General features: G+C 49.1%; 2 protein-coding genes across 3 annotated transcripts; one reads left to right on the plus strand and one right to left on the minus strand.

The window, feature by feature from the left end:
* Positions 1-1592: 1592 nt before the first annotated feature.
* Positions 1593-15731, minus strand: ETHE1 (ETHE1 persulfide dioxygenase). The gene is made up of 7 exons (XM_081108152.1): positions 15555-15731; positions 15135-15279; positions 14855-15003; positions 4880-5009; positions 3115-3204; positions 2398-2514; positions 1593-1791 (listed from the first exon to the last, which is right to left on the minus strand). Exons 1-7 carry the CDS (start codon positions 15633-15635, stop codon positions 1739-1741), a joined length of 765 nt encoding a protein of 254 aa, XP_080964278.1. The 5' UTR covers positions 15636-15731; the 3' UTR covers positions 1593-1738.
* Positions 15732-15783: 52 nt separating this feature from the next.
* On the plus strand, positions 15784-27548 carry ZNF575 (zinc finger protein 575). 2 transcript variants are annotated; one of them, XM_081108150.1, is made up of 7 exons: positions 15784-16069; positions 16734-16973; positions 19855-20064; positions 23269-23503; positions 23735-23845; positions 24318-24416; positions 24840-27548. In XM_081108150.1, the coding sequence occupies exons 6-7, from the start codon at positions 24335-24337 to the stop codon at positions 25499-25501; spliced, it is 744 nt and encodes a 247-aa protein (XP_080964276.1). In that variant the 5' UTR covers positions 15784-16069; positions 16734-16973; positions 19855-20064; positions 23269-23503; positions 23735-23845; positions 24318-24334; the 3' UTR covers positions 25502-27548. The 2 variants fall into 2 exon arrangements, with proteins under 2 accessions (XP_080964276.1, XP_080964275.1); XM_081108149.1 differs by having other exon boundaries at positions 15784-16014.
* The last annotated feature ends 379 nt before the right edge of the window (positions 27549-27927 follow it).

Genomic DNA, 27927 nt, shown 5'->3' on the forward strand with positions numbered 1-27927 from the left:
AGAGTTGTCAGTGCTGGCGCCAGGCCAGGCCTTGAGAGATGGTCTCAGGCCCTGTCCCAGCACACAGGACTTTTTCTCAGAAGGTCCGGAAGTCTCATTCCAAATTTGGAAGACAAAGAGCTGAAAAACATATAAATTGAAAAGACTTCCACCATATCGGGCCCCAGAATTTGAGAAGCAAGAGATCCTCTGGACCCACTAGCGCTAGCGAAAATGAACAGGACTCCAAATTAATTTGGCTTATTGATGAAGGCGTCTTCTGATTTACAATATAACAGTAGTGGTGGATGTCGCAGCTACGGGGGTGCAGGGTGTGGCAATCCTGGTACTCTGGGGGCCGAGGACAAATCAATGGGCATGGTTAGGGTGGGCATTCTATGGCTGCTGACATCCAATGTGCTGACAAAAGTTCTATGGCTTCTGTGGAAAACCTTGACCTTAAGGGAGAGAACCAAGATGGCGGCATAGGTAAACGCCTGTGCTTGCTGCCTCCCACAACCACATCAAAATTACAACTAAAAGACAGAGCAACTATCATCCAGAACCACCAGAAAGCTGGCTGAATGGAAGTCCTACAACCAGAGAAGTAACGAAGAAAGCACGCTGAGCCCGGTCTTTATGCCAGAACAATAAGAATGGCTGCTTCTTTATAAAACTAGGGGAACAGAATGGCTGAGTCACATGAGTTTAACTTATTGGAGAGCGAGGGTCTTCAGAGCTCCCATCCTGTCCGGCTACAGCACTTACCACCGGAGCTGGTAAACTAAGGCCTGAGCCAAAAATGGTTGAAATAACTGAAAAAAGTTCAACAGAAGAATAATGTTTTGTTAAAATCACATAAAATTCTAATGCTGAGGACTGTAAATAAAGCTTTATTGTAACACGTAAAAAGGGTGTGTGTGGCTGGGGGGGGGGGGGGGGGAGGCGGGATCTTGACCTTAAAACAATTTCCCAGAGACTCATCAGCTCAATTTCAAAAGATGAAGAAATCTGCTTCTTTCCACCTATTGTTTACAACAGATGAGCGTCCACTGCTTGTCACTAGAACAGAGGAGTCAGCCTGTGTCCATCACCCAGATTAGATTTCCTGGGCATCTTAAATAATTGAGCACTTAAATTGCAAATGTCAACTTCTCATTGTGGTTCCTCTTGTCAAGCTTATTTTTAAGTCTAATATCAACTATTTCTCCTGTATCCCATATCTTACAATGCTAACATTTTCATTAAAAAAAAAAATCTTAATCTTCCTTTTAAAAAAAATAGTGGTTAACACTGTGTCAAGTACCTCACACATATGGACCCATTTTACAGATGAGGAAGTTGAGGCCTGGAGAAGAGAATTACCTTATCCTGGGTCTCACAGAGGGAAATGGCTCGAACGCAGCACGGTGTTCTCATCCACGGAGCGAGAAGCCCTGCCCAGAGATCTGTTTGCTTCTGCCCTTGTGAGTTAGAACATCTCCTCCTCTGGGCTCTCTGGCCCTTCACCCTGCCCTACTCTCTGGCCTCTCCAGGGACCAGAACTAACCCCTCTCCAAGCACCTCCACCCAGAAGCCCAAATGGTTCCCCCAGAAAACAGACGGAAGTCAGATTCACAGCAAAAATATTTATTTTTTATGTAAGAAGTTTGAGGGCAGGTGGGGGAGGGGAAGAGGAGAGAAGCTCCAGCGCTGGCACCTCTCCCCTCACCCCATCTAGTGCATTGTTAATGGCTACGAGCACCTGACAGCGATAACGTCAGGAAGGGGGGGTCTGGACCCCACAGCGCATGTTCGCTGGAACAGCAACGTCTGAAAGGAAGAAACCAAGGGTGAAACCAAGGGGCCCCAGGAGGTGCCCTCCCCTCAAGCTTGAATGGGACCCGGAAATCCGAAGGGCCCTCTGCTTTGGAAAACTGGAGTTGCAGCCCTGAGCCCCTCCTCCCTCAGACCCAGGAGTCCAGCCTCCAGCCCTCCTCCCTCAGACCCAGGAGTCCAGGCCCCCAGCCCTCCTCCCTCAGACCCAGGAGTCCAGGCCCCCAGCCCTCCTCCCTCAGACCCAGGAGTCCAGGCCCCCAGCCCTCCTCCCTCAGACCCAGGAATCCAGGTTCCCAGCCCCTCCTCCCTCAGACCCAGGAGTCCAGGTTCCCAGCCCCTCCTCCCTCAGACCCAGGAGTCCAGGTTCCCAGCCCCTCCTCCCTCAGACCCAGGAGTCCAGGTTCTCAGCCCCTCCTCCCTCAGACCCAGGAGTCCAGCCCCCAGCCCCTCCTCCCTCAGACCCAGGAGTCCAGGCCCCCAGCCCCTCCTCCCTCAGACCCAGGAGTCCAGGTTCTCAGCCCCTCCTCCCTCAGACCCAGGAGTCCAGGTTCCCAGCCCCTCCTCCCTCAGACCCAGGAGTCCAGGTTCCCAAGTGCTCACCTATCTGCTGAGGCTTTGGCAAGTTCAGGTTGTCCATGACCTTGACAAACTCCTCACAGCTGAGGGTGAGCCGAGGGTTCAAAGTCCGCTCCTCCTCCACAGTGGACACCGTGAGTCCTAGTGGCCAAGAGAGGGGGAGGAATGTCCATCCTTTGGTGCCTCCGGCCTCTCAGGACTACATTTCCCAGGAGGCTTTGGGGTGCCTCTCTGGCCTGGAATGTTCCTGAAACTGCTATCCCTCCTCAACAGGCAATATGGGAAATGTAGTTTCTCACAGATCCCTAGCCAGTGGTTGGCAAACTCATTAGTCAACTGAGCCAAGTATCAACAGTGCTTCTTCAAAATGGACTCGCCCAGGCCGAAAACCAATTTCTGTGCGTGGTCCACGAAGTTTCAATCGCACTGTACGTGTGCGCCCGCACGTGGTATTTTGTGGAAGAGCCACACTCAAGGGGCCAAAGAGCCACATGTGGCTTGCGAGCCGCAGTTTGCCGACCACGGCCCTAGGCTCTAGAAAGAGGTCCCAGGAAAACCCACGCGCCCCGGAATTCTAGGAGTTGTGGTTTCTACATCCACACTCAGTACACATAAGCACGTGACCGTGCTTTGGCCAGAGGAGTCTCGGGGAATGGCAGTCCCATGCCCCAGAGGATCAGTGCTCCCTGTCAAACAGCAGTCAATGACGTAGGTGCCACACCCCCTCCAGGAAGCCCTCACCGTGGTAATCATGGGCCGGGTAGATCAGACAGTCTCCTGGCAGCGTGAAGATCTTCTCGTGGACAGAGCGGTACAAGGTCTTGGCACAGCCTGGGGAGGGAAAGCTCAGGGGTCAGTGGGTCAAGAGGACAAGAAAGAGAGGCCCCTTAACCCCTCCCCTTAAGAAAAGGGTGGGAGGTAGCTAAAACCTCCCCCTCATTTCCTGCCGGTACCCCTTTATCTAGCTAGAGAAGGAGCGGGAAGGGTATTCTAGGCAGGGGGAACAGCGTGGACAAGTAACTGGGGAATGGAGAAAAATCGGCATGGCTGTAGACAAGGCTGGGAGGAGACCCTGAAGCACCAAAGGACGGGGCCTCACTCGGGGATGACAAGAAAGGGTCCGGGCGGGGAAGATGGCAGACACTGAAGGCATGAGGCCATGAGGAGAATGGCGCCATGGTTCCAACAAGGAGCCCCGCGTCCCCAGCTGGGGCAGGGGAAAACCTCTCTGGAATGTTCTTCCACCTTTCATCTCAGCCTAAATCCTCCCATTTCATGACTGCTTGGGGAGTGGATAAAGAGAATAGGAGCCTCGGAGAGAAAGACAGAGATGGAGATGGAGGGAAAGGAGAGAAAGAAAGTTATCCACGGCCAGCTCAACGCGGCTCTGTCTTTCCCATCTCACCCAGTTTCGCCCTCCTCCCAAAAGGCAGCCAAATCCACCCAATCTATTGTCAACCCTACATTCTCTCTCACACACACACACACACACACACACACACACTCAAAGATCAGCCAAACCCTGAGGTTCTGAAACCCCCTTCCCACAGTGAAACTTCTGAATCTAAGTTCCCCCAGAAGCCAAACCCGAAGGTGACACGGCCCCCAAGCAATCAGAGCACTGACTAACCGTTTCCTAGCAGCTAAACTCCTGAATCAAACCCCGCATGCCCCCACCCCCGCCACACCTCCAGCAGCTAAACCCCTTATGGGGTTTTAAAATATGTCCACAAACTCTTCGACACTCTAAAAAAATATAACGTGAATTCCCTTCACCTTGATCTAGTGGTTTGGATAAGGGACTTGCATCTCATACATAAGTTATTGCAGAAATGACAGAGTGAACCTAGGAGACTAGGTCATTTTAAAAAATTAGGCTCTCTCTCTCTCTCTCTCTCTCTCTCTCTCTCTCTCTCTCTCTCTCAATTATCCCCTTAGAGAGAATCCGGCTGCCATGTTGCCGTGACATTACTTAGCCCCACAAAGAGGTCCACTCGGGGAGGAACTGAGGACACCTGGCCACAGCCAGGGCCAGCTGCCAGCCACCTGAGTGAGCCTCAGGGAAGCAGATCCTCCAGCCCCAGGCGAGCCGTCAGATGACTGAAGCCCAGGCCCCTAGCATGACCGCAACCCCATGGGAGACCCTGCGCCAGAACCACCCAGCTGAGCTGCCCGAGTCCACACTCTCAGACGCTCTGTGAGATGATAAGTGTTAATCACTGTTTTAAGCCACTCAGTTCTGGAGTAATTTCTTTCACAGCAACAGATAATTAACACACCCTGGAATCTAACTGTCCCCTAACAGCCAAACCCCTCAACCTAACTGTTCTCTGACCTGCTAACCCCTGAATCTAACTCTCCCCCCTCCACTCCGGCAGCTAAATGCCTTGAGTTTAACCCTGACTCCCTAAAAGTTGAACACTCCTTCATTCATTCTTCTGATACTTAAAACCCTGGTGCACACATAACCATACTAAGACCTCAGGTTGAGGAAAGGGGCCTGGACCTTGCTGGAAGTCCGTCCGCCCACACCCTCGGATGAGCAGGGCATCTCCAGTGAAGGCCATGCTGTGATCGTCCAGGACGAAGGTGACACAGCCTGGGGTGTGGCCGGGGCTGGCCCGGATCTCCAAGGCCTGCCAGGGAGGGAAAGTACAGACAGTCACCAAGAAGCCAATGGTCTGCCCTGGAATCTGACCCCAGGAGCCCCCACCCACCCCAGGGTCACCTCTAGATCACCTGTTTTGTAAAAAAATTAAGTTAGATTTCCAGGCTCAAACCTCACACCAGCATAAACTCCAAAGGAATTAAAGGCAAGAAAATAAACCATAAAACTGTGACAGCCTCAAAAGTACAAATGAATATATGACCTCTGGTTAGGGAAGAACATGCAAATCTGATCCCTAAAGTCATACATCATTATGGAAAAGACCAATAGTTTGACTTAATTCAAGTGGAAGTCTTTCAATGCCAAAAACATCCTCAACAAAATTTAAAGGGAACAAACAAGCTGGGGACGATATTTGCAACACATGTACCACATGGTCAGTACTCTTCATATCCAAACAGGTCTTGCAAATCAATAAGAAAAAGATAAGCATACTAATATAAATATAGAATACTAACAAGTCACTAAAATAAAATTTAACAATAATATACACAAACTAGAGGCCCGGTGCACAAAATTCATGCACTGGGGGGGTGGGTCCCTCAACCCGGCCTGCACCCTATCGCAGTCCAGGAGCCCTCAGGGGATGTCTGACTGACAGCTCCTGCATTGAGCATATGCCCCCTGGTGGTCAGTGCGCGTCATAGTGAACTGTCATTCCACCATTCAGTTGATTTGCGTAACAGCCTTTTATTATACAGGATATTTAATGACACAAAAATATGTTTAATATCCAGTAAGTACAAAAAGCAGTGCCAAAGCCGGTTTGGCTCAGCGGATAGAGCGTCGGCCTGCGGACTGAAAGGTCCCAGGTTCGATTCCGGTCAAGGGCATGTACCTGGGTTGCGGGCATATCCCCAGTAGGAGATGTGCAGGAGGCAGCTGATCGATGTTTCTCTCTCATCGATGTTTCTAACTCTCTATCTCTCTCCCTTCCTCTCTGTAAAAAATCAATAAAATATATTTAAAAAAAAAAAAGCAGGTTACAGAGCCGCTATACAGTGTCATTTTTTAAGAATTAATTAACTCTAAATATATAGTTTGTTCTTTAGACTTTTCCTACACCATCATTTATTTATTTATTTATTTATTTATTTATTTATTTATTTATTTTTATATATTTTATTGAGTTTTTTTTTACAGAGAGGAAGGGAAAGAGATAGAGAGTTAGAAACATCGATGAGAGAGAAACACCGATCAGCCGCCTCCTGCACATCTCCCACTGGGGATGCGCCCGCAACCCAGGTACATGCCCTTGACCGGAATCGAACCTGGGACCCCTCAGTCCGCAGGCCGACGCTCCATCCACTGAGCCAAACCGGTTCCGGCCTTTTTTATTTATTGATGAGGCAGGGGGGGCAGGGGAAGGGAGAGAGAAAAAGAAACAACAACAAAATTCAATTTGTTGTTTCATTTGTTTATGCATTCATTGGTTGATTCTTTATTTAAATATATTTTTATTTATTTCAGAGAGGAAGGAAGAGGGAGACAAGGGAGAGACAGACAGAAACATCAATGATGAGAGAGAATTCTTTTTTTTTTTTCTTTTTTTTTTTTTAATATATATTTTATTGATCTTCCACAGAGAGGAAGGGAGAGAGATAGAGAGTTAGAAACATTGATGAGAGAGAAACATCGATCAGCTGCCCCCTGCACATCTCCCACTGGGGATGTGCCCGCAACCCCGGTACATGCCCCTGACCGGAATCGAACCTGGGACCTTTCAGTCCGCAGGCCGATGCTCCATCCACTGAGCCAAACCGGTTTCGGTGAGAGAGAATTCTTGATCAGCTGACTCCTGCACGCCCCCTACTGGGGATCCATCCCACAACCTGGGCATGTGCACTGACCAGAGATGGAACCCACAACCTTGGCGTGTAGGGACAACACTCCAACCAACTGAGCTGCCCAGGCAGTGCTTATATCAACCTTTTTTTTAAAATAGTGAACATACGCCGAAACCGGTTTGGCTCAGTGGATAGAGCATCGGCCTGCGGACTGAAAGGTCCCAGGTTTGATTCCGGTCAAGGGCATGTACCTGGGTTGTGGGCACATCCCCAGTAGGAGATGTGCAGGAGGCAGCTGATCGATGTTTCTCTCTCATCGATGTTTCTAACTCTCTCTATCTCTCTCCCTTCCTCTCTGTAAAAAATCAATAAAATATATTTTTAAAAAAATAGTGAACATGCAACTTTATAATTAAAATAAAACACAAAATTCAGGATACACTACATATCTAAACATAAAAAAATTAAAATTCTAGAAATATATATAGGAGAATATGTATATAAAATCTTGAGGTAGGAAAGGTTTTCCTAAGCATGACAGGAAATTCATAGGCCATAAGAAAAAATAGTAACAAATGTGGCCACATAGTTTAACTTCACTATAGAAAAGAACAAAATCAGAGTTAAAAGACTAAAAAGAACCCCAGAGACAGGTAGCAGCATGTATAAGAAAGCATTATAAAGTGTGAATAGCCATACATATTAACAGCTCCTAAGCATCAATAAGAACCCCCAAAAGAAAATGGGCAAAAGGAAAAACAGGAATTCATGGGAGAGGAAACAAATAGTCAAAAAACATATGAAAAGATGTTTGCTCTCCCTTAAAAGGAAGAGGGAGAGTTAAATTTTTTAAAAATATATATTTTATTGGTTTTTTTACAGAGAGGAAGGGACAGGGATAGAGAGTTAGAAACATCCATGAGAGAGAAGCATCGATCAGCTGCCTCCTGCACGCCCCCTACTGGGGATGTGCCCACAACCAAGGTTCATGCCCTTGATCGGAATCGAACCTGGGACCCTTCAGTCCACAGGCTGAGGCTCTATCCACTGAGCCAAACTGGTTAGGGCTAATTTTAAAATCTTTATGTTTCACCTACCAGACTGGCAACTGTCAGTTACTCAGGGTATTTGAGGAAAGCCTTCACATTTCCTGGGATGTGGGTACAACTCATACAGTCCTGTTAGAGGACGAGTTAGGAATGTCCGTCATCTCAAATGTGCACGTTCTCTGATCTACCAAAGCCACTTCCAATACTGCCGTTCAGAATCCTGGATGCAGAAATGCCAGCCCAGGGAGTCCTCGTTATTTAAATCCCCACACTTAATTCAGGGAAGCAATTGTCAGGAAAAAATATGACCCTAATGATCTAACTTCTGAAACTACTTCCATCAGCTAAATCCAGGGATCAGGGCAAGCCCGCAGCTCCCGCCCCTTGCAGTTCCTATGGCTCACACTGCCCCCTGGTGGCAAGTAAGCTCTTGGCTCCTTTGCCTTCGGACTAAGTGTCTGCTTTTGCTCCAGTCTTCAAGGATTTGATCTCGGTATAACTATGCATGTTTTCTATGCCCTCTCTACTCAAAAACTCAAAATATCACTTCCCATTGTAGCTAAATACTCTGAGCCTCCATCAGCTAAACCTTTTGTAATTGATTTTTTTTGAGAGGGAGGAAGGGAAATAGAGAAAAACGAATCAATGTGAGATAGATATATCGATTGGTTGCCTGTTGTACACACCCAGACCGGAGATCGAACCCACAACCTAGGTATGTGTCCTGACCAGGAATCGAACCCAAGACCTTCCAGGGCACAGGACAACATTCCAACCAACTGAGCCACACCAGCCGAGGCTAAACCTTCTTTTATGTGGAAACAAAATAATATGAAGTGATGGATGGATAGAGGTGGAAGCTGTAACATTTTTTCAACTTGTCTGCGTGCTTCAAATTTTTCATAAAATACTGGGGGATAACAGACTTGTTCCACACTTCAAATATTGAATTCCAAACAGCAAAAAGCACAGAAATCCTTACATGGGCCACAAGATGACCACCCATTCCCTGTCTGCCCCAAACCATGAAGTCAGAATTTCGAAAGGGGGGCCTGGGACACCAGTGTCTTGAGCAGCACCCCCTCAATCAACAAGTTTCACAGAAAAGAGTAACTTTCTGACTCGACCACCCCTCGTGAGAGAGAGATAAAATGTTCAAGTCTCAATGACTGCTTATTAAAACAGAAAATTCATTTTACAATGAAATCATCCAAATTTGGCCCACTAGGAGTGTAAACGTACAACCAATTAAAAAAACTACTAGGGCCCAGTCCGTGTGGCTCAGTCAGTGGTTGAGCGTCAACCTATGAACCAGGAGGTCACGGTTCAATTCACGGTCAAGGCACATGCCCAGGTTGTGGGCTCAATCCCCAGTTGGGGGGGTGGGGGGTGCAGGAGGCAGCCTATCAATGATTCTCTCTGATCATTGATATTTCTATCTCCCTTCCTCTTTCAAATCAATATAAATAAATAAATAAATAAATAAATAAATAAATAAAATTAACTATTGGGCAGTTTCTACTAAAGTTAAAAATGTGTCAGTTCTGTGACCCAGCAAGTCAATTCCTTGGAATCAAGAGTAATACTGACCAAGAGATTTGTACAAGAATCAAAACAGCACTATTCGTAATAGCCTAAAACTGTAATCAGCCATCAAAAGGAGAACGGATACAGTATCATCATAAATTCATACAATGAAATATTCTACATTGGGGTCGGTAAGGTATGGCTGCTGCATGGGGCCTGCCACTTGCTTTCATAAGGTCTGAAAGCTAAGAATGGTTGTTACACTTTTTCATGGTTGAAAAAAATAAAATAAAAGTAAGACTGATTATTTCATTGCACGTGAAAATTATTGAAATTAAAATTTCAGTGGCCATAAATAAAGTTTTATCGGAGCACAGGCATGCTTATTCATTCGGTAAGAAAGCATCATCTATGGCTGCTTTCATGCCAACAGGAGAATTGAGTAGTTACAACAGAGACCATATCACCCGCAAACTGAAAACATTTACTATCTGGTCCTTTACAGAAGAAGTTTATCAGCCCCTGCTATATGGCAACAAAAGGAAAGATTACAACCATATGCAACATTATGTACAGCGAAATAAGCCTGGCCCTGGCCAGGTGCTCAGTGGTTAGAGCGCTGGCCTGCGGACAGAAGGGTCTTGGGTTTGTTTCCCAGGCGAGGGCACGTACCTCGGTTGCAGGCTCCCCAACCCCAGTAGGGGCATGTGTGAGGGGCAACCAATTGATGTGTCTCTCTCACCTCTCTCTCACTCCCCCACTCCCTTCCGCTCTTTCTAGAAATCAATGGGAAAAATATCCTCAGTTGAGGATTTAAAAAAAATTTTTTTAAAAATAAGAGAAGCCCAGTTTGTGTGGGTCAGTGGTTGAGAGTCAATCCAGGAACCAAGAGTTGCTGGTTCGATTCCTGGTCGGGGCACATGCCCGGTTGCGGGCTTGATCCCCAGTAAGGGGCATGCAGGAGGCAGCCGATCGATGGTGTTTCTCTCTCATAGATGTTCCTATCACTCTACCCTCTCCCTTCCGCTCTCTCTAAAAGTCAGTAAAAATATATTTTTTAAAAAAATAAGAAGAACAAGAAAAAAGCCAGGCACAAAAGAGTACACGCTGTATGATTCCCGGCTATAAGGTCCAGAATAAGCAGAACCAACCTAAGATTAAGACAGAAGAATGAGCCCGTGGTGAGGTGCCAATGGCCAGAAAGAGGAACAAGGAAGCCGTCTGTGGGGTTGGCCTGTTTTATATCTGAATCTGGGTGGTGGATACTCAAGTGTAAACATGTAAAAATTTACCAAGCTGCACATGTGCACTCTGTACTATATTATATGTCTGTTACAACTCAATTCTAAAAAGTGGGTGGAGGCCTGGCCGGTTTGGCCCAGCGGACAGAGCACTGGCCTGCGGACCAAAGGGTCCCGGGTTCGATTCCGGTCAAGAACACATACCTTGGTTGCAGGCTCCTCCCCAGTCCCGGTCCTGGTCAGGGCTTGTGCAGGAGGCAATCAATCGATGTGTTTCTCTCACATCGATGTTTCTCTCTAGCTTTCCCTCTCTCTTCCACTCTCTCTAAAAAGCAATGGAAAAATATCCTGGGATGAGGAAATAAATAAATCAATAAACAAACAAACAAACAAATAAATAAGGTGTGGGGGGACTGGATAGGCTTGGCTCAGTGAGAGGAGCATCGGCCCTCGGACTGAAGGGTCTCAGGTCCTATTCCAGTCATGGGCACATAAATCAGTTGCAGGCTCATCCTGGCCTCAGTCAGGGCACATGCAAGAGGCAACCAGTCAATGTGTCTCTCTCACATCGATGTTTCTCTCTGTGTGTCTCTTCCCCTCCCTTCCACTCTGTCTAAAAATCAATGGAAAAAAATATCGTCCGGTGAGGATTAACAACAACACCACCAAAAGTGGGGGGAGGAAAAATAAGGGAGAGAAAAAAACTGTGCCCGTCTCTAAAGGTGTATAAAGAACTCGGGTGAAAACCCAACAAAACGCTCAATATTCATAATGACAGATAGTAACAGGTGTTGACAAGGGTATGGAGGGCGGGAGCCCTCATCCACTGCTGGTGGGCACATAAATGGTGCAGCCCTTTTGGATAACAGTCTGGCATTTCCTCAAACTGTTAAACATAGTGTTAGCATATGATGCAGCAATTTTACCCTACGCATATACCCAAAGAAAACGAAAGCACCTGTCATGTACACGAAAACTTGTACATGATTATTCATAGCAGCATTATTCAAAATAGGCAAAAAATGGAAACAACTCAAATGTCTATCGACTAATAAACTGATGTATAAAATGTAGTATATCCAAACAATAGAATATTCGGTAACAGTAAAAAGAAGCCCTATGCCCTAGCTGGTTTGCCTAAGAGGATAGAGCATCGGCGTGTGGATTGAAGGGTCCGGGGTTCAATTCTGGTCAAGGGCACATGCCCAGGATGTGGGCTCAATCCCCAATAGGGGGTGTGCAGGAGGCAGCTGATCAATGATTCTCTCTCATCATTGATGTTTCTGTCTCTCTCTCCCTCTCCTTCCTCTCTGAAACCAATAAAAATATATTTAGAAGAAGAAGAAGGAGAAGGAGAAGGAGAAGAAGGAGAAGAAGAAGCAGCAGCAGCAGCCTGGCTGGTTTGGCTCAGTGGGTAGAGCGTCGGCCTGTGAACTGAAGGGTCCCAGGTTTGATTCTGGTCAAGGGCACATACCCAGGTAGCAGGTTCAACCTGGTCAGGGTGGGTGCAGGAGGCAACCAATCGATGTGTCTCGCTCACATTGATGTTTGTCTGTGTCTCTCCCCCTTCTTCCACTCTCTCTAAAAATCAATGAGAAAACATCCTTGGTTAAGATTAAGAGAAAGAAAGAGGAAGGAAGGGGGAAAAAGGGAAGGAGGGAGGAAAGGAGGGAGGGAGGGAGAAAGAGAGAGAGAGAGAGAGAGAGAGAGAGAGAGAGAGAGAGAGAGAGAAAGGAAGGAAGGAAGGAAGGAAGGAAGGAAGGAAGGAAGGAAGGAGGGAAGGAAGGAAGGAAGGGGCCCTGGCTGGTGTGACTGAGTTGGTTGGAGCGTCACTCTGTGCACCCAAAGGCTGCAGGTTCAATCCTGGGTCGGGGCAAGTATGGAAGGCAACAAATTGATGTTCTCTCTCTCATCAATGTTTCTCTCTCTCTCTCTCTCTCTCTCTCTCTCTCTCTCTCTCTCTCTCAAATCAATAAGCATATCCTCAAGTGAGGATTAAAAAAAAAGAAATGAAACACTGATATATGCTACAACATGTTTTTTTTTCTGTCTGTTAATCCTCATCCGAGGACATGCTTTTATTGATTTTTAGAGGGAAAGGAAGGGAGAGGGGAGAGAAAGTGAGAAACATCCATCTGTTGCCTCCTATATATGCCCCTATCTGGGATCAAACTCAAAACCTGGGCATTCCGGTGAGGTCAAGACGGCCCTGGTGAGGACGAAACGGCCCCAGTGAGGTTGGGACGGCTCCAGTGAGGCTGGGACAGATAATGGGGACCAGTATAGACTGATGAACAGGGGTAGATGCAGAGGCAGAGCAGCATTGAACAGACTGTCAAACTACAGTGGGAAGCCTGGGGAGGGTTTGGGGGAGGGGGGTTAAGAGATCAACCGGAGGACTTATATGCATGCATATAAGAATAACCAATGGACACAGACACTAGGGGGTAGGGGCCGGGGGAATGTCGGGGGGGGGGGGAAGGAGACATATGTAATACTCTTTGTAATACTTCAAAAAATAAAAATTATTTTAAAAAAATAAATAAAGTCTTTCCTAATTAAAAAAAACAAAACAAACCTGGGCATTGCCCTGACCAGGAGTCCAGACCTGGACCATTCCGGGGCGCAGGAAGAACTGAACCACCTGGCCAGGGCTAGGCTACAACATGGATGAACCTGAAAAACATTACGATCCGTGACAGAAGCCAGTCACTTAAGGCCACATATTGTCTGATTCCATTTCTACAAAATGTCCAGAATTGTCAAATATATAGAAAGAAAGTAGATGCGTGGTTGCTTAATTAAGGCTGTAGGGATGAAAGGGGGCGGGGTTGAGATGGCAGCTAAGAGGTATGGGATTTTTTTTTTTTTTGAATGTTGAAATATTCAAAAATCAATTGTGGTGGCGATTGCACAACTCTGTGATTACACTAAGTCATTGAATTGTACACTTTTAATGGGTGAATTGGATGATTGATGAATTAAGTCAGTAAAGCTGTTTAAAACAACAAACACTGAAGCTAAATCTACCTGGCTAAACCCTTCAACGTTCGTTTATTGAAAACATCATTCACTTAATTTAACAAAGGGCTGATCTTGACACAAAATCTGACCATTTCTCACTCCTCTAAGACTTCTCAACCCAAGAAATGCACTTCAGCACCTGGCTATTGTCTACAGTGTACATACATGTACAATGCATTTTGTTCACCTGCTTTCGGAAAAAGGCTTGAAATAAAGAGGCTGTCACCATTATAGCTAAATCTGCTGATTCCACTCATTTCTGCTTAATGCTCTGACTCAAACTATCTCCATTTAGCAAAATCCTCTAATCTGAAGACTGATTCCTCACCCTGTCACCTGACATTCTGCCCCCAGGGTCAGCCAAATTCTCTATCTTTTCTGATCAGAAAAAAAAGCCCTGCCAGTTCTCTGAGGACGACTCCCCCAGCACCCTCCCACCCTCGCATTAACCCTGGGTTGCCCTTCTGGCCAGAAACTTGCTGAGGGTGCCTGTGTGAAGAAAGGAAAGGCAGGAAGGAGCCTTTAGAGATCGTTCTGGTGTGAAGCAATCACAGGTCTGGGCCAAGCAGACAATGCCTGGGGCAAAACATTTAAGAAGGCGATGACTCTTTAAAAAAAATTATTAATTTGAGAGAGAGAGAGAAATGGATGTGTTGGTCCGCTTATAGATGCATTCATTGATTGACTCTTGTATGTGCCCTGACCTGGGACGGAGGACGCTCTAACCCACGGAGCTACCCTGCCAGGGCCCCAGGGTGCTGACTGTGAGAGTGAGGCCTCCTTAAACGTTGCACCCTAGGCCCTCGCTGGCCTCTCCCTCGCCCGAGCAACAGGATGCGACTTCCTCCAACAGTGGCTCTCAGGAGACAGGCCTGGGGCTCTCCCTCAGCCCTGGTCTTGGCATTCCAGCCCCCCAATCAGCTTTTATGGAGATGCCAGGCCAAAGGAGTTGCCCCAGAGCTGCAGGAAACTCCCTAAGAGCTGTTGACTTAAAGGGCTCGGTCAGGACACACCTGCCCAGAGCCCAGGGCCCGCCTGCTCCCAGAGGCGGAACTCGGGGGCGGGGGGGGGGGGGGGGGGGGGGAGCGGGTCAGGAACCCAGGCCCCGCGCCCCTGCAGCCCAAGGAGTCCAGGCCGCCACCCTCTCGCGGACCCGGCCTCCAACTCACGAAGCATCCAACTCACGAAGCGCCCGAAGCGGATGGACTGTCCGTCCTCTATGTGCAGGTCCGCCTGGGCCCCGCTGCGGCCGGAGATGACGGACTGGCAGCCGGGGAGCAGGGAGCGCAGCAGCCCGGAGCCCGTGATGTGGTCGGCGTGGCAGTGGGTGTTCACTGGAGGGAGGCAGAGGCGAGGTCCAGGAGCGCACAGGGCGGGGGGTCCCTGCCCCCCAACCCCCCCTCCCCATCCTCCACGCCCCCCCACCCCCATCCCCGGCCCGGCGCGGGCGTCCGGCCAGACTGACCGGCGTACAGCAGCCGCAGCCCCAGCTCCTGGACCAGCTTGGCGTCCCGGGGCGCCGTCTCCAGAACCGGGTCGATCAGGACGGCCTCGCGAGCCTCTCGGTCCCCCAGCAGGTACGTGTAGGTGCAGCTCTTGGGCTCAAACAGCTGGGAAGGGGCGGGGGCAGGTGACAGCGCGGATCAGGCTCCGGCTCGCGAGCGCCGGGGAGCCCGGCCGGGGCGCGCGCCCCGAAGATCCAGAGCAGCGCCCCCGCCCCCGGAGCCGGGGGCCCGAGGCCCCGCTTCCCAGGACGTCCCCCGCGCTCTGCGTGAAGAACGGGGACCCGGCCCGAGCCCGGGGCTCCCAGGGCCCTCCCGGCTCACGGCACCGGGACCTCCGCCCCGGCGGCCGCCCAGGCCCGACCCGCTCCCGCCGCGCTCACCTGCCGCAGCAGGACCGGCGCCCCCGCCCCGCGGTGCAGGCTCAGCTGCCGCCCGGCGACCCTCAGCGCGGCCCCCGCCATCGCGCGGCCGGATGGGGACTGAGCGTCCTTTGGAGCCGGGTGCACCTCCCGACCCCGGGGACGGGCCAGCGCCGGGCCCGCCTTAACCGGGCGGCGGGCGCGGGGGCGGGCGCGGGGCGGGGCGCGCCTTAAAGGGGCCGCGGGCGCAGGGCCGGGCGGCGGTAAGGGGACCCGGGCGCTGCGGGCGGGGCAACCTCGTGCGCCCCGCAGCGTCGGGCTGGGGCGGCGAGGAGACCTCAGAGACCCCGCTGACCGAGAAAACGGGAGAAACCGGGGACACTCCAGGGCGAGGGAGAGACGCTGAGATGAGCGCAGACGGGGGAGGCAAAACGGAGGCCCCGTGCGCTCGCAGCCCCGGGTCCATCTTACAGGAAAGAGGGTAGGAGGAGGCTGGCTCACTGTTAGGGGGACAGTCTGGTTCCAGGTCACTTGAGGTGGGTGCGTGACTCCCAGAACACTTGATCGCATTAACGTTTTTTTTTAATGTTTTTAATTATTGATTTGAGAGAGAGAGTAAGGAAAAGGGAGAGAGGGGAGAGAGAGAGATTTGGTGTTGGACTTATTTTTTAAAATATATTTTATTGATATTTTACAAAGAGGAAGGGAGAGAGATAGAGAGTTAGAAGCATCGATGCAAGAGAAACATCGATCAGCTGCCTCCTGCACACCTCCTACTGGGGATGTGCCCGCAACTAAGGTCCTTGTCCGGAATGGAACCTGGGACCCTCCAGTCCGCAGGCCGACGCTCTACCCACTGAGCCAAACTGGTTAAGGCACTGTTGGACTTATTTGTGCATTCATTGGTTGATTCTTGTATGTGCCCTGGGGGTGGCGGGGGGGGGGGGGGGGGGGGGGATTGAACCTGCCCTTGGCTACTGAGCTACCAGGTCAGGGCCTAAAGTTTATTTAAAAATTGCTAACAAAAATAAAATAAAAATTGCTAAGTATTTTTTCAGGAATGTTTATTTCTTCCCAGGAAGAAATCATTTATAAAAAATAATTTTGCATTATATCTTGCAAAATCAAGATATAAGGGCTCATTTGGCTTTTGTTGGGATGTGAACCTCTGAAAAGGGGCTTTTGTTCATTTACCCCAAGGACCTGGATCTGAGAAGCTGTGTTGTGCAGCCGGGCCGGTCAGAGGTCAGAAAGATGGCTCTTTGGAATCCCACCAGCAGTGAGAATGGGACGTCCCACTCTTGCCCGAGGGTCTGTCGCTTGTGCACAGAGAAGTGGGCCTGACTTCCAGCCAGGGGGAGGGTTTCTGGCAACTACATTTGAGCCTTGAACAACAGAGGTTTGGATTGCGGGGGTTCACTTAGACGTGAATTTTTCTCAGTAAGTATATTAGAAATTTTTCTGGAGATTGTGATAATTTTTAAAAATTCGCAAACTGGCCCTGACCGGTTTGGCTCAGTGGCTAGCGTCGGCCTATGGACTGAAGAGTCCCAGGTTCGATTCCGGTCAGGGGCATGTGCCTTGGTTGCGGGCACATCCCCAGTGGAGGGTGTGCAGGAGGCAGCTGATCGATGTTTCTCTCTCATGGATGTTTCTAGCTCTCGATCCCTCTCCCTTCCTCTGTAAAAAATCAATAAAATATATATATTTTAAAAAATTCACAAACTGCATAACCTAGAAATATGAAAAAAATTAAGAAAAAGTTAGGGATGTCGTGAATGCATAAAATTCTGTATGTATTTTCCTTATGACTTTCTTAATAACATTTTATTTTCTCTAACTTGCTTTATTGTAAGAATCCAGCATATAACATATGTAACATACAAATATGTTTTAACTGAATGTTTATGTTATCAGCAAGGCATCCTGCCAATAGCAGTTAAGTTTTTGGGGTGTCAAAGTTATAGGAGGCTTTTTTACTGCATAGGAGTTGAGTACCCCTACCCCTGTGTTGTTGGAGAATCAATTGTACATCCCACATTTATTTCAACTGCATTTTCCAAGGCACGGGCTGTGGATGGGATTCTCAGATTAGGCCCCACCTTCACTCCTCTCCATAAGGAATTGATGCCCTGACAGGAATTGAACCTGCAACCCTTGGCTACTGAGCTACCCAATCAGGGCCTAACGCTTATTTAAAAATTGCTAAGTATTTTTTCAGGAATGTTTCTTTCTTCTCAGGAAGAAATCCGTAAGCCTACCACACTTTGTTTCATTTTTCTTTCTATGTATTGATTTCAGAGAGAGAGGAAGGAGCAAGAGAGAAAGAGACGGGGAGAGAGAAACATGAACCCATTGTTCCACTTATGAATGTATTCACTGATTGATTCTTTTTGTTTTGTTAATCCTCGCCTGAGGATATATATTTTCATTGATTTTTAGAGAGAGTAGAAAGGGGAGACAGAGAGAGAAACATCCACGTGAGAGAGACACGTCAATTGGTTGTCTCCCGCACACGCCCTAACCAGGCTGGGGATTGAGCCTGCAACCCAGGCATGTGCCCTTGACGGGAACTGAACCTGGGAAACTTCAGTCCCCGGTCTGATGCTCTATCCACTGAGCCAAACTGGCCAGGCCTGTTGATGGCTTCTTGTATGTGCCCTGACTGGGGATCGAACCTGAAACCTTGGCGTATCAGGACCAGGCTTTCACCCACTGACCTACCCGGCCAGAGCAAACTTCATTTAATCTAGTTGAGTGTAAATGCCATCTTTTAAAAAAACCCTATGACTCTCTCCCTGGGTTTGGAGAGACAGGCAGTGCTCGCTCCGCAGGCCTCTCTCCTTAGCTCCAGCAAGTCAATCAAACCAAACATTGCCAACTCCTAGTGTATTTCTGGTGCTCTTTATAGGGGAGAGACTCAGAGAGACTCTCAAAGACAAGGGGGTGCTCAGAGGCTTCAGAGAGACACTCAGAGAGAGAGAGAGACCTGGAGAGACTTTCAGAGACCCATGGAGAGATATAGTTGAGATGGGATGTCCGTCAAAGAAATATCATCACAAAGACACACTTAGAGATACACAAAGATACAGAATCTCCTATAATATAGTGACAGATGGGAAGAGACCTTGGGACATTAGAGCAGGGAGAAATGTTCAGAAAGAGGAGACACCCAGATAGAGGAGAATCAGGCAGAAAGAAAAGCTCAGAGTCCAGGAGAGAACTTTGCTCATTTATTCTTTTTTAAAATATTTTTTAATTAATTTATTTTATTTTTTTAAATATATTTTATTTATTTTACAGAGAGGAAGGGAGAGGGATAGTTAGACACATCCATGAGAAAGAAACGTTGATCAGCTGCCTCCTTGCACACCCCCTACTGGGGATGTGCCTGCAACCAAGGTACATGCCCCTTGACGGGAATTGAACTTGTGACCCTTTAGTCTCCGGTCTGTTGCTCTATCCACTGAGCCAAACCGGTTAGGGCTGCCCATTCATTCTTCACACTGAGGGCTTCTGCATGCCTGACTCAAGCTGGGTGAAGCTGGGAGCTTAGAGGTGAGTCCTTAGTCTGGCTGGGGAGAGAGGTACAGACATCAGGGCTAAAACAAGGCAAGACCCAGGGACTTCCAGGAGCTCAGGGGAGGGAAGGACCAGCAAAATGGGGACCCTCAGGCAGTCTTTACTGTGAGGGGTCCCCACATAAGACCTCCTCACCCCGTGGCACCCATTCCTGATGTTTTTGCAGAATTGCTAGACCAGTAACCTGTTCCTTGAAGGCATGCACATCCTTTGGTGTTTACCTAGGGTCAACTCTGTGAGATGTTCTTTCTTTTTAAGAGGCAAACAAGTGTGTATCAATAAGAATAGCTATTCAAGAATTATTAATTCAGGCAGAAGCCCAAATAATGTTCAGATTAAGAGACAAAGGCAATGAGTATTTATGAGAAAGGGAAGGGGAACAATTTCATCAATAGAAGGAAGGCATTTCTCCTGGTGCCGATAACATAGTGATGTTAATTCTAAACAATGTTGTTGTTTTTTTAATATTTTATTGATTTTTTATAGAGAAGAAGGGAGAGGGATAGAGAGTTAGAAACATCAATGAGAGAGAAACATCCATCAGCTGCCTCCTGCACACTCCCTACTGGGGATGTGCCCGCAACCAAGGTACATGCCCTTGACCGGAATCGAACCTGTGACCTCTGAGTCCGCAGGCCGACGCTCTATCCACTGAGCCAAACCGGTTCGGCCTAAACAATGTTTTTAATGTTCAGTCCAGTCATCATAATAACTGCTTTCTTGTTATGTTTGCAAACAGGTTTTGGAGACACAGTGTTGTCCTAGGCCCAGTCCAAAGATCCTGCACTCCTTCCTTGTCTTGCCACCTCCTCCCAATTCATCACTAAGCCCTCCCCACTCAGGCCACTTTTCCAGCATCACCCCCTCGGCCCCAGTCAAAAGGCAGCATGAATGCAAATTACCTGGATTCTGGAGCCAGGCTGCAGGGGATCAGGTTGTGTGACCTTGGGTAAGTGTCCTCTGCCCTCTGCCTCATTTCCCTCTTCTGTAGAATGAGAGTAATAGTAGCGCCTCCTTTTAAAAAGTGGCTGTGGGTTTCAGGGGTGGGGAACATCCGGCCCTCGGGCCATGTAAAGCCTTGAATCATTTGGCCTGGCCCTGCCAAGGCATTAAGGGTGCATTAATTAAGTGTTTGACCAAATAGAGCAGGCTAAGTTTTAAGTTGATGATTTTGTATGGCCCGAGAATGATGTTAGAAATATCCAAATGGCCCTTGGCAGAAAAAAAAGGGCTCCCCACCCCTGGATTAAATGAGTGAATGCATGCCCTAACCGGTTTGGCTCAGTGGATAGAGCGTTGGCCTGCGGACTCAAAGGTCACAGGTTCGATTCCGGTCGAGGGCATGTACCTTGGTTGCGGGCACATCCCCAGTGGGGAGTGTGCAGGAGGCAGCTGATCAATGTTTCTCTCATCGATGTTTCTGGCTCTCTATCCCTCTCCCTTCCTCTCTGTAGAAAACCAATAAAATATATTTTTAAGAAAATTAAAAATGAATGAACGCATGTAAATCACTGGGAACAGTTTCTGGTATATAAAAGGTGCTAACTAAATGCTGGTAATTTACATTATAACTAATATCTCACAGCCTCTTCACTGGATTCTGGCTCCCACTCTGCCTCCCTACCATCTATTTTCCATGCAGCAACCAGAGTGCGCCTTTTAAAACGGCAATGAAAAAGAAACGAGTCACATCACACAAACGCAGCATGCGGATCTTGTTTAGATCCTGATTCAAACAAAGCAAGTGTAATAAAAAGATATTTATGGGTTACGATGCCTGGCATATAGCTTCAAAATCATCTGGGAGGAGTGGGTGGGGTAAATAACACAGCATTGGCCATGACTGGATAAATGTTGGTGCTGGCCAATTCTGTTATTAATGCAGAGAACAGTCTGTTCTTCTCTTGAATTCTCTGAATGTTTGAAATAAAGTATAACAGTGTTCTTGGAAAAGAAAAAAAAAGATGCTCAGGTGACTCTTGAACAATGAGGATTTGAATTGCGGGCCCCACTTTATACGCGGATTTTTAAATATATAATTTTTTTAAAAAATATATTTTATTGATTTTTTACAGAGAGGAAGGGAGAGAGATAGAGAGTCAGAAACATCGATGAGAGAGAAACATCGATCAGCTGCCTCCTGCACATCTCCCACTGGGGATGTGCCCGCAACCCAGGTACATGCCCTTGACCGGAATCGAACCTGGGACCTTTCAGTCCACAGGCCGACGCTCCATCCACTGAGCCAAACCGGTTTCGACAAAAATATATAATTTTTATTGATTTTTAAAAAATTGACTTAGAGAGAGGACGGGTGAGGGAAAGAGAGATGGAAAGATCAAGGATGAGAGAGAATCATTGATCAGCTGCCTCTTGCACACCACACACTGGGTATCGAGCCCCCAACCTAAGCATGTGCCCTGATTGGGAATAGAACCATGACCTCCTGGTTCACAGTTCGACACCCAACCACTGAGCCACACCGGCTGGGGCTACGTGAATTTTTTTTTTCAATTGACCCGTTTAGTTCAAACTCACATGGGACTATCGGGGGAATCTGAACACTGTGGGCTATGTGATAACAGAAACAACTCTGAAATTTGAAGGGTGTGATAACAATATTGTGGTTGTTTAAAAGAGAGAGAGTTCTTATATTTTTAGAGATACAGACTGAAGTGTTCTGGGTGAACTATCTGGAATTTGCTTCAAAATATTTTAGTAGGCTCAAGGAGGGGTGTTGAGAGGATGATGACACAAATTTGGCCATGCTGAACCTGGGTGATGGGTATTTGGGGTTAATTACTCTTCTACTCCCTCTCTTTTTGTGTATGTTTGAAATTTTCCATAACCTAAAAATATGGTTAAAGAAAAAAGTATATGAAAACCTAAACCAGCTCATGTCACTTTCTGTGTTTAAAACCCTACCTTGGTTTCCCATTCAGCTTAGACCTCTTGCCAACTCTTTGACCTCAAGTTCTTAATTTTCTCCATCATTCTACCTTATTACAGAGGGCTTCTGGCTGTTCATTCTTTCAAACATTCATTTGACACAGATTTATTGAACACCTAATATGTGCTAAGCGCTGTTCTGGATGCTGGGGACAGAGAAATTAACAAGATGGGCAAGTTGTCCATCTTAACAGAGCATACATTCTAGAAGACAGGTATGCAATGTTAAGTGCAGACAAAGGGACAAGACAACAGAGTAATGGAGAGAAGGGGGACCTATGAGATAGGGTGGGCAGGGGAGGCCTTCTGCAGTGGTAATATTTGAACTGAGACCTGAAGGGGGAATCAGCAAACAAACTGATGGACGAAGGGCCTTGGAGACAGAGGCACAGCTAGTGCAAAGGCCCTGAGGTAGAATTGACTAATTCATTGGGCACCGTGGGCACTGTTCTAAACACTTTCCATTGATACTGAATTTAACCCTAACAACCTGGATTGTATAGATGAGGAAACTGCGGCCCAAGGTCACACAGCTAGAAAGTGGCAGAGTCAAGATTCCAGGCAATCTGGCTCCAGAGCCCAAATAACCCCTCAGGGTAACTCCCAGAGCTCCCAGGGCTCGCCAGACCTTGTGGCTGAAGAACCACTCACGCAGGAGATTCCGATGGGCACTTCACGGTCACTCCCGTCACTGCTCGCGGAAGGATGCAAAGCAGCACCGGCCTGGGCACCTCCGGACCGCTGCCCTCGGTCACTCCCCTGGGTCCTGCCATTGGAGTGGGAGGGGCGGAGAATCTTGAATCACCCAATGGCGAAGGGTGCCTGGGCGCTATGCAAATTAAAGTGCCTTTTATTGGGCGTTAGCTCCGCCCCGCCCCCTGTCCCGGAATTAGCCAGACTGTTTGCAAAAGCCTTGAGCGACGGCTTGGGCAGCTGTAGAAACTGCACCCGGAGACGGAACGCGGGCTCCTCAATGCTCCGAAAGAAGCAGAAAAGCGCAGGTGCCCCTGCTGGGCGCTGTCTCAGGGAGGCCTAAGCGCAGAGTCTTCCCGTTAGCACGTTCTTGACTCCAATCAGCCACCGTAGGCCCAGCAAACCTCTGTACCCTTTCCCACTGTCCTTCGGCCCCTAGCTCTGCGCTTGCTCACCAGCGAGGCTGCCTCGCGCACCCACCCCTCCTTCGATTCTGTCTCCCACGCCGCAGCCTCCGCCAGCCGTGACTGCGCTTGCGTACTGACGCCCCCACCGGCACCGCATGGGAGGAGGGGATGGAAATGAGGCTGGACCCTGCCGCTTTCGAGCGCACCCTGCCCTGCCCTACGGTCGCTGGGTGCACGGCGTGCGGTGCAACTCCTTCCCATCCGAGGGCAGCGGGGCTGCGACCTCGGCCTCCGCGGGAGGGGCCCGCAGCCCCGCCCCCGGGGAGGTGCAATCCGCAGGTGAGAGTGCTGGGGTCCGGGCCCGGACGCTTGGGTCTTGGGAAATGGGATAGGGGCAGGGCGCTAGAATCTCCCGGGTGGGATCCCAAAATGCTGATGCATAGGTTCCGGTGGGGCTGCATCGGTGCCTGAGCCTTGGGAGGGTGCACTGGTGTCCGAATGCCACGATCCCGAGGCCCGGACGCTTGAGATCCCCGACACACGCCACATTCTTTCTCTGTCTCCCTCCAGGTCTCCTCTCTGCCCTCTACGGCTTCAACTCCACACCGGGGATGAAATTTAGCAACGAGGAAGAAATTTAGCGGCCCTCGTGACGTCCATGGACTGAGACTAAGCCAAAAGGTAAAGATACGTCTTGGACGTGAAATTCCGCCGGAGCTCTTAGGCCCCTCTCCTGGGAAAGTTGCGAAAGACACGCCCACTGAATTCTTAGGTTCCTCCCCTGGGTCTGAGCTGCAGAGCGCGGACTTGGGGTCCTATTTGTATAGCTCCGTCCATTTTGGACAAAGGCTCCGCCGCCCTGCACCAGGAACGCTGAGTTCGAGTTGCTCAGAGGCCCCGCTACTCCGCTGGAAGGCTCCAACCCTGGTTCTATGGCGAAGGGAATGCCTCTGCGTCCGATTTGCATAGCCCCGCCCCTCGTGCTTATAGGCTCCGCCTTCCAGCAACTCCCATCCTTGCTTAGGATCCCAGATTTAAATGAGATCAGGCTCCTTGAACAGACTGACCCCTGATTTTAGGAACCTCCAGCCCTATCTCCATTCGCCTAATAACCACCAGCGACGCTCCTCCACCTCCCTACGCCCTCCTCTAGGTTTCTGGGCCGGCAAGATGCTGGAGCGAGATGCAGAGCCGGCGGCTGAGGCCACAGATCCTAGTCCTGCAGGCAAGGAACCAGTGACCACAGGCGGAGGTGAGAGCGGCCCTGTGGGCGGGGGCACTCTCCAGGAAGAGTATCTCAGGGTGAAAGTTTGAGAGCCCAGGGTGATGACAGTTTGGGATCCCCTAAAATGTGATGTTCTGGGGAATCCTGGGTTGGCTTTGCGGGACCCTTCGTGATCATTTCTAGGACTCAGGAAATTACAGGAGGGGCAGGGAGGGTGACATGCAAAAATTCAGGGTGATCACCTGGGAAAATCCCAGAAGCGGTTTTGGGAAAGCCTTCGCTTTGGGGAGGCAGGTAGGTGATGCTTTGGAGCCGTTTAGGACGATGGATGGCAGCGGCTGGAGGTGCCCAGGTACATTCAGATATCAAAGTGGGGTGGGGGTCGGGAGCCTGGACTAGATTTAGGGAGTTGGCTGCAGCCAGGAGCCCACCAGCCCGCCTGTACCCTAGCTCCCCACCAGGGTTCGTCCAAGAAGCCCCACCAGTCGGCTCCAGGGCCTGCTGCCTCCACAGAGACGCCATCTCGACCCCGCCGACGACCCCCGCCCCAACGCCCGCACCGATGCCCCGACTGTGACAAGGCCTTCTCGTACCCGTCCAAGCTGGCCACGCACCGGTTGGCACACGGTGGCGCTCGCCCCCACCCGTGCCCTGACTGCCCCAAGGCCTTCTCCTACCCTTCCAAGTTGGCAGCCCACCGCCTCACGCACAGCGGCGCCCGCCCGCACTCGTGCCCGCACTGCCCAAAGGCCTTTGGCCACCGCTCCAAGCTGGCAGCCCACCTCTGGACCCACGCGCCCGCCCGCCCCTACCCGTGCCCTGACTGCTCCAAGTCCTTCTGCTACCCCTCCAAACTGGCTGCCCACCGACACACGCACCATGCCACGGATGCCCGCCCCTATCCTTGTCCGCACTGCCCCAAGGCTTTTTCATTCCCCTCCAAACTGGCTGCCCACCGCCTATGTCATGAACCCCCCACGGCGCCGAGCAGCCAGGCCACCGCCCGACGACATCGCTGCTCCAGCTGCGGCCAGGCCTTTGGCCAGAGGCGCCTCCTGCTCCTCCACCAACGCAGCCACCACCAGGCTGAGAGTCAGGGGGAGCGGGAGTGAGCCCACCCCTTGGCTCACCGGCCCCCTCTGCCGCCAGCTCCAGTAAACACAGGTGGCATTTCTACACCAGGCTTGCCTCTTGTAGCTGGCAGGGAGGTTGGCCCCTCCTACATACAGTATGTACATACTGGGTTCTAACTTAAAAGGTGGAGGAACTCTTTGCTCACCCACTTTGGGGAAGGGGAGGGAATGTATCAACCACAGAGAGTTAACCGGCCCCAAACCATGGACCTGGAGCTGTGGTGGGAAAGAACTGGCTCTGGTTTTTCCTGACTATTCATTTGGCAAAGGTATGAAGTCTGCTAGCATTGTGGGGTGGTGGGGAGTGTGGGAAAACAGGCTCTCTTCTGTTGTTGTAAGTTACATTGGTGCTTCCATTTTGGCCATTTGGCTGTACCTATGAAATACTTAAATGCACACCTGCTCGTGTCAGCTATTCCGCTTCTAAGAATGTATCCTATAAACTCCAGCATGTGAACAAGGCATAAGGACAAGGATGTTCGCTGCAGCATTATGGTTGTGCCCAAGGATGGAAAACAACCAAAGTGTTCATCAATCGAGACCAGCTAATTAATTACAATACAGCCATAGAATGGAAGATGCAGCTCTAAGGGGGAGAAATCAGCTCATTGTGTACCAATGTGGAAAGATTCCCAAGATATAAATGTTAAAAGCCAGAACAAGGGGCATACTGCTGATAGTAGGTAAAGTCCTAATTTTGGCTAGGACTGCGTATGAGCCGAGGGGCCTTGGACAACCTTTGGCACTTCTCTGGACTCAGATACCTTATCTATAAAATGGGAGTGTTATAAGGCCCTTGTAAGGGTGCAAGCGTCATCATCTTGGGCAAGTCAGTTCCCTTCTTAGAGCCAGTTTCTCTCACTATAAAATCAGATGAGTGAGCTAACATTGGACTGCTCTTCGTCCTACACATTAAGCACCTACTGTGTGCTAGGACCTGAATAGGGTATTAGGAATACAGCAGGAAATAAGACAGACCTGGTTTAGTGAGGAGAGGGGTCACTAGTCAAGTAGTGGCAAAAAAAAAAAAAAGTAAGCTTAAGTCCATTTTGAAGAACAGGTAGGGGAGCCTTGGTTCTGACATGTGACAGCCCCCACCCGGAGATCAGGGGTTGGCAAACTTCCTGTAAAGGGCCAGATGGTATATATTTTTAGGTTTTGCAGGCCATACGGCGTTTGCCATGACGACTCAAATCTGCTGTTGTAAAAGCAGCCACACTCATGACACTGTAATGAATTTGTGGCTGGGTTCCAATAAAACTTTATTTCAAAAACAGCAAGTGGGCTGGATTTTGCCTATGGACGGCAATTTGCCGACCCTTGCTGTAGATGAGTGGGGAAAGGACAAGCTAATCTGTGAGTTAGCTGAGGTGGGGAAAAATGAAATGGGAGGAACCCTGTGATGGGCAGAATAATGGTCCCCCAAAGTTGTCCCCTCCTAACCCCTAGTACTTAGATGTTAGCTTACACATGGCAGAATGGACTTTGCAGATGTAAGGATTTTGAGATGGGAATATCCTGATTATTTGTGAGCCCAATGTAGTCACAAGGGTCCTTATATGGGGAAGAGGGAAATAGAAGTCAGAGCAGATGCGACAATGGAAGCAGAGATTGAGTGATGCAGGGCCACGAGTCAAGGAACTTGGCAGCTTCTAGAGCAGGGGTGGGTAAACTTTTTGACTCGAGGGCCACAATGGGCTCTTAAACTGGACCGGAGGGCCGGAACAAAAGCATGGAGGGAGTGTTTGTGTGAACTAATATAAATTCAAAGTAAACATCATTACATAAAAGGGTACGGTCGTTTTTGTTTTTTACTTTTATTCATTTCAAATGGGCCGGATCCGGCCCGCGGGCCGTAGTTTGCCCACGGCTGTTCTAGAGGCTAGAAAAGTCAAGAAAATTATTCTCCCTTAGAGCCTCTAGAAGGAACCCAGGCCTGCTGCCACCATGATTTTGGCCTAGAGACTGAGTTTGGACTACTGACCTATAGAACTGTAAGAAAATAAATTTGTATTGTTTAAAGTCATTAAGCTTGTGGTAATTTGTTGCAGCAACAATAGAAAACTAATACAGATCCCTACCTCACACCATACACAAAAGCTAGTTTCTAGGAAGTTAAGATCTAAATTTGAAGCACAACACTAATTTAAATGGAAATACAGGAGAATATCTTAGTAACCTCAGAAGTAGAGAAAGTATTTTTAAGACACAAAAAGAGCAAATTATAGCCGAAACCGGTTTGGCTCAGTGGATAGAGCATCGGCCTGCGGACTGAAAGGTCCCAGGTTCGATTCTGGTCAAGGGCATGTACCTGGGTTGCGGGCACATCCCCAGTGGGAGATGTGCAGGAGGCAGCTGATCGATGTTTCTCTCTCATCGATGTTTCTAACTCTCTATCTCTCTCC

Source organism: Myotis nattereri (genome assembly GCF_964212035.1).
Source record: "Myotis nattereri genome assembly, chromosome: 15".
NCBI lineage: Eukaryota > Metazoa > Chordata > Mammalia > Chiroptera > Vespertilionidae > Myotis > Myotis nattereri.

Bases quoted from the DNA above. Each gene is read 5' to 3' on its own strand.
- ETHE1 (XM_081108152.1), bottom strand. From the start codon at position 15,635: ATGGCGGGGGCCGCGCTGAGGGTCGCCGGGCGGCAGCTGAGCCTGCAC. The intron at 15,004-15,134 runs GTCAGTCTGGCC...GCCTCCCTCCAG, and splicing joins GCTGCGGCTGCTGTACGCCG to TGAACACCCACTGCCACGCC. The intron at 2,515-3,114 runs GTGAGGGCTTCC...CTTGGCCACTAG, and splicing joins CCCGGCCCATGATTACCACG to GACTCACGGTGTCCACTGTG.
- ZNF575 (XM_081108150.1), top strand. From the start codon at position 24,335: ATGCTGGAGCGAGATGCAGAGCCGGCGGCTGAGGCCACAGATCCTAGT. The intron at 24,417-24,839 runs GTGAGAGCGGCC...CCTGTACCCTAG, and splicing joins ACCAGTGACCACAGGCGGAG to CTCCCCACCAGGGTTCGTCC.